At 39.6% G+C, this 11,777-nt stretch overlaps 2 protein-coding genes and 1 long non-coding RNA gene across 7 annotated transcripts; 1 reads left to right on the forward strand and 2 right to left on the reverse strand.

Moving 5' to 3' along the window:
• Positions 1-128: 128 nt before the first annotated feature.
• Positions 129-2,000, reverse strand: LOC105565612. 2 transcript variants are annotated; one of them, XR_001009206.1, is made up of 3 exons: positions 1,871-2,000; positions 1,289-1,384; positions 129-1,214 (listed from the first exon to the last, which is right to left on the reverse strand). It is a non-coding gene; the product is annotated as an uncharacterized LOC105565612 (long non-coding RNA). The 2 variants fall into 2 exon arrangements; XR_001009207.1 differs by having other exon boundaries at positions 1,098-1,110; positions 1,215-1,384.
• Positions 2,001-2,284: 284 nt separating this feature from the next.
• On the forward strand, positions 2,285-7,573 carry LOC105565611 (mitochondrial dicarboxylate carrier). 2 transcript variants are annotated; one of them, XM_012018942.1, is made up of 10 exons: positions 2,286-2,370; positions 2,456-2,659; positions 4,930-5,045; positions 5,117-5,295; positions 5,479-5,634; positions 5,726-5,889; positions 5,964-6,171; positions 6,249-6,329; positions 6,400-6,456; positions 6,544-7,573. In XM_012018942.1, exons 4-10 carry the CDS (start codon positions 5,200-5,202, stop codon positions 6,658-6,660), a joined length of 879 nt encoding a protein of 292 aa, XP_011874332.1. In that variant the 5' UTR covers positions 2,286-2,370; positions 2,456-2,659; positions 4,930-5,045; positions 5,117-5,199; the 3' UTR covers positions 6,661-7,573. The 2 variants fall into 2 exon arrangements, with proteins under 2 accessions (XP_011874333.1, XP_011874332.1); XM_012018943.1 differs by lacking the exon at positions 2,456-2,659 and having other exon boundaries at positions 2,285-2,370.
• On the reverse strand, positions 6,923-11,701 carry LOC105565610. 3 transcript variants are annotated; one of them, XM_012018939.1, is made up of 9 exons: positions 10,999-11,701; positions 10,811-10,881; positions 10,606-10,742; positions 9,861-9,972; positions 9,694-9,746; positions 9,305-9,618; positions 8,948-9,222; positions 8,731-8,850; positions 6,923-8,657 (listed from the first exon to the last, which is right to left on the reverse strand). In XM_012018939.1, the coding sequence occupies exons 1-9, from the start codon at positions 11,068-11,070 to the stop codon at positions 8,330-8,332; spliced, it is 1,482 nt and encodes a 493-aa protein (XP_011874329.1). In that variant the 5' UTR covers positions 11,071-11,701; the 3' UTR covers positions 6,923-8,329. The 3 variants fall into 3 exon arrangements, with proteins under 3 accessions (XP_011874329.1, XP_011874330.1, XP_011874331.1); XM_012018940.1 differs by having other exon boundaries at positions 10,606-10,692; positions 10,999-11,080; XM_012018941.1 differs by lacking the exons at positions 9,861-9,972; positions 10,606-10,742.
• Between the last annotated feature and the right edge of the window lie 76 nt (positions 11,702-11,777).

The raw sequence follows: 11,777 nt of genomic DNA on the forward strand, positions 1-11,777 counted from the left end.
TATTGGAAATGTGAACCGAATATTACCGAATCTCACCGGAAAGAGTCGAAGTCAGACGAGTGATCCCCTTACCGCGATTATCAGTTACCCCTCGTAAAAGGGTCCGTCTATAGAAGTCTATGGTAAATATGAGTGGATCTTCATCGGTGCGGACGTGACGCAGGCAATCTTGGGTGCCGATTTTCTCGTACGTCACAATCTTTTGATTCAACTTCGACAACGCCAACTCGTGGACGGAGAAACCAGAATGGGTTTCGTCGGACGTCTAGTCCGAGCCCTGTCTTCCGCCGTATCCACGATAGACCGCACGGCCCGATACGCAGATCTACTCAGGGAGCTTGCCGAGGTTGCCAGGCCGGCCCACCGCATCGAGCCCAGACACGAGGACCGCCGGTCGCCGAGCGGGCGAGACGTTTGCTACCGGAAAAATTATAAGCCGCCCGTGAACAATTCACACATTTGGTAGCTGAAGGTACCTGCAGCCCTTGGACCAGTCTTCTGCATCTATTCAAGAAAAAGACAGGGGATTGGCGTCGCAGCATTGCTTGCGCATCCACTGGACAATGCACCGCTACTACAACGCACTGATGCATCCACCAGAGCGACGCTGAGGATCATCCAGCGCAGTTTCGTGTGGCCCAACATGAACAGCGATCATATTGCTGCATGGACGAGGGAATGTCTCTTGCCAACGCAGTGAAATTCACCGCCACGCGAGGAACATTCCAAAACGCATAGCGATGCCCAACGCATGCTTCCACCACGTTCATTTGGATATCATCGGACGACTGCCGCCTTCGAGAGGACAATGCCTACTGCCTGACGTTGATTCCGTGGAAACTATCAGCACGACCTTCTATATCTGTATCATAAGGTTACTCGCTGATAATAATTATGAATATAGTATTGGCAAAGTTATTTTGGAAATCATACTTTAAATAAAATCGTTTTGTAATTACTACTGAAAACTTTGAGCTACTTTTCTTAGTGCCATCGTGCTGCGATGCCGAGAAGATATTCAATATTGGCGCCCGTGAGCGGCCATCTTGATCCACTTTACCCACAATGCCTAGGACACTTCCGTCACGTCGCCTACCTGCTTCCCTCTATCTGCAATAGCTCTATGCTTTAACCTCGAGACCCGCTTGGGACGTGGAGCGATAGGAATTGATAGGAATCCTATATCTATGGGAGCGAACAACACGTCTTTTAACCTAGAAGATAAAATTTTTGATCCTACGGGGTTGCATCATCTGACTGCGTCATCCCCTGCATTGTATAATTTTACCAATTGGAACGATAGAGAGAAGGGTGCCGGACGTCATAATTAGAAGAAGCTTTAACCCCGACTTAATTTGCCTTCATCTGTTTTTCATTCGTAGAACTAGAAAAATAAAAAAATGAGCTAAACGAGGGTAAAATTAATTCTGTATAGACGTGCGTCGTGTGCCGAAAAATAGGCCCTAGAGTCATTTTTTTTATCGACACAGTCGATTATAGTTTTTACACTTGTAAATCTTTTTATTGGCTTTTATGCACAAAATACCGGGATTGGTCGCGGACCGCGTAATGAAATTTAACATTCTCATATTTAAAACAAGACATTAGCGTTTGAAATTTTCAAATTTTTACTCGTATTAAATTTGAAGTTGGACTTAATAAAATTGCAAACTTCTTCCACACAATTAAAGTACGCGCAAAAACACGGCGGGAGGTTCTTATTTACGAGTTATCGAAAAAATGTAACCGAGTTAAGTTACAGACGGAAAGAAAGTAACGAAGTTAAGTTAGAGTTAAAAAAAAGTAACTGTAACTGGTAACAAGTTACCTCCCAACCCTGATATTGATTATACAACTTTGCGCAACGTACCGAATCTGGAAAGCGAATATTGAATATTTAAGGAAGACCGTATGCGCGGAGAGCGTCGAGCACAGAGACGCCAGGACTCGCTTTGGAGCGCGGTCAGGGCTTCGTGGCACTAACGCGTAACGTCCCGTGATCGCGACTCGTTAATCCCCCATCAAATTCGTCGCGCAAACCGACAAGTGGTCGCTTGCTTGTCGCTCTATTAGACCGGGACGATAAGCGGGAATACCGACAATAGGAAGGACGAGCGCGACGCGCATTCCGCCTTCCACCTCCCTCGCGCCCACGGACATCTGTGCTATTGGGGACACCCGGCCGTTGCATGGACGAGGACGGTACTATTGCACGTGGCTGTCAGCTGATACGCGGTCGCGCGCCTGCGGCACGTCAGCCTCCTTCCGTTCCTCCGGAACGTTTAACGTCCATTACATCAGTCGGAGCTGAGCTGTCGAGCGGGCCGGTGGCGTTCCTCTCTCGCTGTCGCGGGCTGTCCCCCCAGGCTCGTGAGTATACACTTGGCGTTCCTTCGGCCTTGTTAAAGGTAGCCTCGAAGCGGTCCAGTCTCGACGATTCAGTCTCGATTTCCAGTATGGTCGACTCGCCCGAGTGCGAAGGGAGAGGTGCGGAGTTTGAACGCGGGCACGTTGCAAAGTTCGTCTCGCGGAGCGAGATTGAAAGCGAGAGGAGCCGGAATTCGCCTCGCGCGAGGGGCCACTGGCGCACGGAGGAGAATGGACGTTCGATAACAGGAGTCCTGACTCTCGACAAGATCGAGGCCCGCAACACTCGCCGGTGCGTCGCGAGTCGCTTGGGATGAAATCGGGTTCCAGGAGGCGAAACGCTGGGCGGTTTGCGCCAGCATCGGGTTCGAGCGGGTCGCGTCGCGCTCGCCTTCCGGCGGAATCCGCCGACGTAATCTGACGGCAGGTCGGAAACCGGAGCGGAGTCTGTCGTTTCGTGAACGTTCGAGCGGAACGTGTCACTTTAATGCGAAGCAAATCGTTCGGTAGCCCGCGAAACGGCTGGATTCCACCCAGATAGCACAAGACACTCCTACGAACATTTTAAGAATATCCTTCAAGGATATTTGGAACATTCCATGGGTCATTCTTACATATTTATCTTATGTTCGTGGCACGTCCGACTGGCACTACTACAAGTCTTTTTCGAATGTGAATAAAATAATCGAATATAGCGTGTTGGTCATAGATGGTATAATAACTGGTTTCACTGCCTTTTGCATAAGATAAGTGTATCACACAATAAACAATGTGCGATACATAAACTCGGTGAATATTAAAAATTTATTCTGAACGAATGTTCCAAAGACATTCTCCACGGATATTCTAAAAATGCTCTTCTTCGTTACGAATGTACGACTTCTAATTGTAATAATCGATACATATATATATTTATAGAACATTCGATTGGAATATTCTGAAATTAAGAATATTTGCACCCCAGAAGAATATTCGTAGAACTACGTGTGCTATCTGGGCTCGATTCCTGAATTCATTCGAAGGAGAAGCGTATACGAAGATTCTGCTCTTGCAGAAAAGCTGCAAGTTGACTGGCTATTGATTGCCTACTCGAATTTATTCGAGATGCGTATGCGTGTCAGAAAATTCTGCTCTATAAGTCAACTGGCTGAAAGCTATACGAATCAACTTGCAAACTTTTCTGTAAGAACAGAATTTTCGCATACGTTTCTCTTTTCAACGAATTCAAGAATCGACCGTCACGACTCGCCAACAGACTCCGTATTGTATTCGCTGGCAGGCGGAATTTGTATAGACACTTCGCAGAGGCGAATTTGGCTGTGTAACGTTCACTTTTATCAATGTAGATTAATTTTAATCTCGGTTTACTTTTCGCTACGAGGGAGATAACAGCGAACCGAGCTAGATATACGTGCTAGATGTGAATATAAGTTAAGCAAATCGACACATGTCGCTTTCCATTTATTGCATTTTTTCTTTCCGTTTTCCTGCCCTCGGGAGGAGAGTCGGAATGTGTTTCTGACCGTTTTCGACAAAACCTTTTCTCAAAATCTTTGCCATTTTACAGTGGCAAGTTGTGCTCGAGTGTGTTAACTTGTGTCGATTTGTGTCTCCTAAAAGGAAAGCAGCCGTAAGATCGTCTTCCAGTGCGCGATGGTGGAAACGATAATTGCAAAAATAAGTCGTTAAACGTCTAGTCGTAAAATGTAAAACATGGATATAGAAATTTGATAGCCTGTCTGTAATTTTAAGCGGAACTCGAGTTGGTTGGACAAAAAAACGTCGAGAGTCTCTTGATGTGAAGTTGGGAGCGCCAGCACGAACAGCTTAGCTCGGCTCGCCGGCTCTCTTATCTCCTTTACTTTAAATTTCCTAACTTGCGTTTACCTTTTATTTTCCACTTTCAAGAGCTGGAAAGAGATTAAATTACTCGTCTGTAGCCTTGCGATTGTTTCTCAATTATTTCCAACGGTCGCCGACTGCGAAATTGTTGCGATTATTTTTTTCCCCCGTTCAGCAATTACGCGAATGTGACACGTCTCGACAACCTGCGGATTTTTAATTTAAGTGTATATCGCGCGACGCATAAATTTACATCGATTACAAATGTCAATTGCCGACGGTCGCGGATGAGTGACTTTCAGTTTTTGCCTTGCATCTACATTTTTATTACTTGCGCGAACGTGGCGACCTTCCTCTTTTTCGAGCCGCCTCCCCCAAAAATGTGTGCCAATCACGCGCCCAGAATTGCCGTTATCGCTTTAGCGTGATTTTATTTGGTTTTAATTTTAGCACGCGGCTCGAGTAACTTGTTCAGCAGGAATTTCTGGTTTATTTGCGTACAGCATCACAGAGCAGTGCAGAAATTTCGTCACACCTTATCTTAAATCTAGTTTTAATTTAAAAAAAAAACGGGAGCAGAATTTGCGGAAGATTTAATATTATTTGCCACAAGATATACGCACCGTAAAGAAATTTGCATTATTTTTCACGCTTTTGTGAAAGCCACATGTATCTTTCTACCTTATGATCTTCGTTAACTCTGGTATTCCAATTTTTCAGCCTCTTCCTCTTCTTCCTGTAAACTATTTCCAACGTCGAGATGGGAGCCGTCGTTTTTACATGATGACCAAACGATGCAAAACATTCCGTCTTATTAGCATACATTAATTTATCAGGTAAGATAAATCGATTACTTTTTTTTTAATAAATCAAGTACAGGTTTTGTAATTGATAGTTCTACTTGCAGTGCCAGAGTAGCAGCCTTAATGCCACAAATATGTTCCTAATTTGATCGTCGTTTGATATAAGGTGGAAAAAATAGGCAAAACAATGACTGACAAGAGCAAAAAATTATCACGCTGGTACTTCGGTGGTGTTTCTTCTGCAGCTGCTGCATGCGTGACCCATCCTCTGGATTTACTGAAGGTGTTGCTTGCGTATCCTACTTTTTGTAAACCTTTTTGAACTCGTTGGTTAAAATGTCGGAAGATTATGTCAATCTATTTGTACAATCAGAAATTGTTTGAAGTCACCAATAAATATCCAATTCCCGTTGTAGGCACGTTGCGAAGAGATCTGTAAGGCTGAACGATTGGATCTTTTTTCCAGGTTCACTTGCAAACTCAACAGGAAGGCAAGCTGTCGATAGTACATTCTACTGTCGGAATAATTAGGAAACAGGGAATATTAGCTTTGTACAATGGACTCAGTGCTTCCTTACTTCGCCAACTTACATATTCTACAATAAGATTCGGCGCATACGAAGTCGGTACATGCGAATCTTACACGCGCCAACTATCAGCATATAAACCGTTCGTTTCTCAATTTATTATAGACAGGTCATGTTGTTGAATAGGTCGGCAAACAGACGCTCGAGTCGTCTGGTCCATTACCCTTTTACCAAAACCTGCTGCTAGCTGGAGTTTCGGGTATCACGGGTGGTGTTTTCGGGACTCCCGGTGATGTGATTAATGTACGCATGCAGAATGATATCAAAGTAGCGCCAGAGCTAAGGAGAAAGTAGGAACTGAGACGTCCTTATGTTTGCTCATTCAACTTCGCCTGTCTTGCTAATATATTACTTTGTCACGCAGCTATAAACACGCACTGGATGGACTGCTCCGTGTAATCCAGCAAGAAGGGGTCCGCCAATTGTTCAGTGGATGCTCGACCGCGACCATGAGAGCAGCGCTGATGACCATTGGACAATTGAGCTTTTACGATCAGATTAAAATGACGCTGCTGCAAACTGGCTATTTTCGGGATAATCCTTTGACGCACGTTCTATCCAGTGTAGCGGCAGTAAGTGTCTGTAAATGTTGAGACTCGTCATTCCAAGTCCATGCCGCGTTCAAAGAATATATCGTTTTATGTGATAGGGCGCTATTGCGACAACGCTTACGCAACCTTTAGATGTATTGAAGACACGAGCAATGAACGCTAAGCCTGGAGAATATAAGGTAGATACACCTGAAATGGATTAAATTTTAGAAAAGCATATAATACATGACTATTATTTTCCATATATAGAATCTAATGGAAATCTTCCTGTATACTGCCAAACTCGGTCCACTGGCTTTCTTTAAAGTGAGTATGATTGAAAGATCCTCGTATTGGCATTAACAAATAATTTCAGTCATAAAATCTCCTTCGTTAAAATTGTTTCTATTTTAGGGCTACGTACCTGCATTTATCCGGTTAGCACCGCAAACCATCCTCACATTTGTATTCCTCGAACAACTTAGATACAATTTTGGATTCTATCCACAATCCGTGAAGCCATCGTTATAAATGTTGAAATAGTTTTGATAAGCGGAACTTTTGTAAGATTGAAACGGGTTCCTTTCGTGGCAGATTGTGCGGAAACAATCGGATAGTGTCAAACCTTACCACATAAGTGGCCACGTAATATGAGAAACTGGCAGGTGTAAACGTTTACAGCGAATACATTCAATTATTCAGTCGCACACAGTTCGGTTTAATGATAGAGCTTTAAGTAGAAATTAATTATTACATTTCTCTCTAGAGATGTTTCAGTCAAAAATCCTGTTGCAATCGATACATTCCTTATATTTATTGTGATGTATATTTACGTTCATACAAAAATACATATTTTAAAGTATATTATTTTATGTATATATAAAAAAACAGCACAGATTTATACTTGTATTAAATTATCTTTTACACATATATAAAGTGACTCGGATAGCATTCATGTCTAAAAGATATCCTTGAGACGGCATTTAATTGTTTTTTAGACGTGCACGCTTAAAAGGTGTCTTAAAGATATCTTTATGTCTTTTAGACACGCATTGCTATCTGGGTGATGTTTAAGTACAAAGAACGAAAGGGTATATTTACTTAAAAAAAAGCCAGCTTTTATAAATCTATCTTTTTTAAGGCCTTGTATACTTCAAGTTATTCCACTTATGCTGTATTATACCAATTACCAATGAAATGTATAGTACAATTCGTAAAAGAGCTTTAGCTAATCGTACAAAAAAATATTTTTCTTAATTATTGAGATATGATGACAAATATGCTTGTTTTAGCAGTATGAATAGTTTGCTATTGAAAATGTAAGTTATTTTTATGATGAAAATATTGTAATGACTTTTTTAAATTTCTGCATACCTGTATGGGTTATGAGTGAAAATATAAAATGTATTCCAAGTCCAATACGAGTAAAATAAATGTTATAGAAGATTAGTAGTAAATTGGAATTGACATTTCAATAGATTGATTAGATGTAATAGAGATAGTTGAATAATAGATTGGCGACATGAACCAAGTAAAATTGGTTATTTCACAGGATTTGAGAATATTTCAATACAAATACAAAAGTTAAATATAAAATTCTTGGTTTTGTCGTCAATCGATTGTTGTATTTACAGATTCTGTTACATTTTCTGTTTGCATTCTGCCGACAAAAATTTATAGCACTTTGCGATATCCGTCTAACAGGTTCGATTGTGTGAGCTCCCTAGTGAGAAATGACTCGTCATTTTGTCGAATCGATGTCGAAACCGTAAATGGACATTGCTTCGCCGTCCATTAACAAATTATTTCTCGCTGGTCCGGTAATCTTTTTTTTTTCTAATCGTGAGCTACCAGTTTTATTCTAAAGAATTGATGGAAATAAATGTGCATATCATAAATGTATATCCATGTTTTTGGTGCAAACATTAGATACTTGTAAATACAATAATATTACTATTATAGTGATTCCAAAGTTTGTTCACAATATTTCTGAAATGTTATTGTAACATGGCACTGCAATGTACAATATTGTAACGTTGTTGTAGTGACAAGGTTCTGCGCTGCATGGAATGCTACATATGAGACTACTTAAGAGGAACGATAATTTGCTTTGGTTTAGTAAGGTTCATGTACGTTTTCTCAATATCGTTTTCTAAGAAGAACTGTTTCGCATAACTCGCATAGTCCATTCCACATAAAGTTAATTAACTTTCAGCGCCTTTATATTTAAGCTTGACAACAAATTTATAACACCCGGCGGTATCTCGGATACCGAAAACATGTTACAATATGATATCAGATTACAAGAATTTGCGTCGCATATCACGATAACTGAATTGCCAACGGTTAAAGTTTGCATTAGTCGACGAAATAAAACAGTTTCGTTTGCTTCCTTCAAAATAACAATGCCGTTTGGGTTACGAAGTTTTGTTACTTCCAACGCACCACTTTGTGCGCAAGACAGAGAATTTTCATAGATGCACGAGAATTTTATCCATTTTAATATTTTGTCAGCCAAATTGTATTCGCTGAAGAGAAATGAGAAAGTGCTATAAGAATTTATAAGAAACACTTTCTTTTAACTTAACACATAATACATACCCATTGCGAACTAACGTAGATGCAAACTTGGATAATATTTGTATTCTACAAGTAACAGATTTACTACTCCAAATTTTGAACCCTTGCTCGGCTGAGTTAATACAGTTGTCAACATCGTCACTACAATATATCAATAATAAATCGTTCATATATCAAGAAACATAAATTTCAGACGACTATTGTAATTAAGATCAAGAGAGTATATGTATAACTGTACCTTGTTGCATTTGCCCATTCGCAATTACCATGTATCCAATATGTGTCTTCGACAGGTTGTTGCAATATACCATCGTAAAATAAATTGTAAACTGAACCTTTTCGCTTAACTAAAGCTTGCTGAGCTTTCTTTGGGCTTCGCTTTTTTTTAACGGAAACGTTGAAACTAGGGCTCAACAATCTACGCCACTTTTCGTCGTGTACTTTGATCATATATGGCAAGAGAACGATACCACCGTAGAAATCCATGTGCGTATTTATAAATAGAACGTCTCTCTAAACAGTCCAATATAAAAATTATATTAATAATGTTGGAAATATTTCTCTCAAGCAGCACATTATAATTAAAATGCTATACATTTATTAAAGACATCGCCAAGTTTTTGGCAAATATAATATCTTCCGTCCATATGGATACCATGTTCATTTCGTACGGTGTACTGAGTGTAAGCAACTCTTTCATCGTTCGAAATGTACAAATAGATAAGGAATCCACAGTCAAAAATTCCTCCAAATATTCCTCCACAAGCCATAAAAATTTCTCTTTTATTGGCTCCTGGACCCAAACTTTAGTAATAGGTTCGCGCATTGTGCTGGTTGTATTCCTCAAACATCTAATGGCCGCATAGAGATCTGAATCTCCCAGAAGTATTATTTCATTGGTGTGATCACCTAAAATATTAAAAAATTTTGATTACATGAGAAGAGATACAAATTTTTATTCCATTAGTAAAGTGTTTTTCTTACAACCAATTTCGCCTCTCAATTGTTCGTATCGAATTTTCAGTACTGAATTGTCGCTGAAATACAAAAACAATTTGTATATAAAATTACTGACCGTATTAATTTCAACATAAAAATACAAGTGACAATTAAATTAATATATTTAAAAGTGTAACATTTTTATTGATTACATGATGGCATTTTCCAAAAATAATTGCACCTCCCGATGCATATCGCTTTCACATATTTTCAAGATTGTCAGTACTACTAATATAACTACATCATCTTTCTCGTATTCTTCATCTAAAAGAAATTAAATAAAAATACTTAAAACAGAATACAATCTGAAATATTTCTGTGTACTATATGTACATTCATAAACGAAATAAGAATTGTATAAAATGCTGTATTTGCATATAACAGAATAACAGAATGTCAACATCCCAGATAGCACGCATGTCTAAAAGACATCCCAGTCAGCAAATTGTTAGCAGATTGGCATCAGATTAGCAACAGATTCATCAGAAACCCACACCAAAACCATAGTCATCTGTGTCCGCATTTGGCTTTTGTTTTGGAAACAGGGTCTGTAAAACAATACGCTGCCAACAGATTGTCGGTAGAAACCGAACGGGTTCAGTTATGCGAGCAGATTTTGTTGTATTGCTACTGACACGCTGGCAACAGGTCGACTATATCTGCTCTTGTATGCAATCTGTAGTCTTTCTGCCTTCAAAATTTCTAGTGGGCATTTGACGAAATCTGTTCCGACAGATTTGCCTATCTAGGATCTTTAAGACAGGGCATTAAGTTGTCTCTTACTCTAGACATGTACGTCTGAAAAGTGTCCGAAAGATATCTTTATGATGTCTTTTAGACGTGCATTGCTAGCTGGGATGTTTCTTTAATTCGTGATTTACGAAAAGATAATATTACCATATTTTGTGCCAAGCGTAAACTTCATGCCGAAATACTTTAAATATTCAATAATGGTGGTAAGTACATCCGGAATATCGCAAGTAACTTTGAAAAGAGATAAATTTTCTTCGATTACAGATACCGCTTTGAGAAATCTGTACGCAAGTAAAAGTGACAAATATGAATGCAACATTTTCACCGTGTTCAGAATTGATTTGTTTACCTCTCTGAGAAGTCGTTAACATCTCTAAATTTCATTTCCTTCCCTAAATCATGTACCTTCGTTAGCGCTTTCTAAAAATACATCGTAGAAAGTAGTGTCACATATTTCACGGATATTACAAACTTCAATTTTCATAATTTATTAACAATATATATTCAGGCATTCATATTACATATCTTTACACTCACACGTTTGTCCTGAAATTCACCATACTCCAAATTAGTGTAATATTTTTCTATAGCTGTTACTCGTTCGTCCATGATTATACTAATCAATTCCAATAGTCTTAAAAATTAAAGATACATGCACCCGCGATTGATCATCGATCTAAACACGATGAGGAACGAATAGACGCGTAAGAATATCTCAATATGGAGCAGTAAATCTCGAGGATTTTGCAAGGCACTTCATAACTGATGCAGTTGACGATATTTTCTGCTAATTCTCCGTACTGATAAGGTATCTAACCACCATTTATCAGTACCTTATCAAATCTCTATGGGTGCGTTCACGGAGTGTGCTGTTGGCGCTGGAAGCGTTTATTTTTCTTCTCTTTTCTTTTAGTAAAGATAAAAAGAGAGGAGAAATGCTTCGAAGCGTGTGCAGCGGCAACTTGACAATGGCCTTTAACGTATAATGAGCGACAATGACGCTTTCAGAGCTCCGGGAATTTAAGCTGCATAGAATCTGAAACGAATCTCCCGCGCACTAAAATTACAATTAAAGTGCTCTTCCCCTCTCTCTCTATTCCATTCTCCTGTTTCGCTTACTCGAACGCAATATAGGAAATGCGGAATTCTGCCTTATTATACTTACCATACTCGAGAATGATGAATTGATTTTACGTATTAAAACACGTCGATGTGATAGAAAATCGCTTAGACATTTAAGACAAAGAACTTTGGAAGTTGAGTAAGAACAACTATTGCTCTTGCATTTGAAAAATATATAATGTTATTATATGGAA

Source organism: Vollenhovia emeryi, unplaced genomic scaffold, assembly GCF_000949405.1.
Source record: "Vollenhovia emeryi isolate VEMERY1.0 unplaced genomic scaffold, V.emery_V1.0 DF939150.1, whole genome shotgun sequence".
Classification (NCBI taxonomy): Eukaryota; Metazoa; Arthropoda; class Insecta; order Hymenoptera; family Formicidae; genus Vollenhovia; species Vollenhovia emeryi.

What these genes read in the sequence shown, in the direction of transcription:
- LOC105565611 (XM_012018943.1), top strand. Translation starts at nt 5,200, where the DNA reads ATGACTGACAAGAGCAAAAAATTATCACGCTGGTACTTCGGTGGTGTT. An exon ending in TTCTATCCAGTGTAGCGGCA is followed by an intron (nt 6,172 to 6,248) that starts GTAAGTGTCTGT and finishes TTTATGTGATAG; the next exon opens with GGCGCTATTGCGACAACGCT. An exon ending in CTAAGCCTGGAGAATATAAG is followed by an intron (nt 6,330 to 6,399) that starts GTAGATACACCT and finishes TTCCATATATAG; the next exon opens with AATCTAATGGAAATCTTCCT.
- LOC105565610 (XM_012018939.1), bottom strand. Translation starts at nt 11,070, where the DNA reads ATGGACGAACGAGTAACAGCTATAGAAAAATATTACACTAATTTGGAG. An exon ending in TGGCGATGTCTTTAATAAAT is followed by an intron (nt 9,223 to 9,304) that starts GTATAGCATTTT and finishes TGGACTGTTTAG; the next exon opens with AGAGACGTTCTATTTATAAA. An exon ending in TCTACGTTAGTTCGCAATGG is followed by an intron (nt 8,658 to 8,730) that starts GTATGTATTATG and finishes ATTTCTCTTCAG; the next exon opens with CGAATACAATTTGGCTGACA.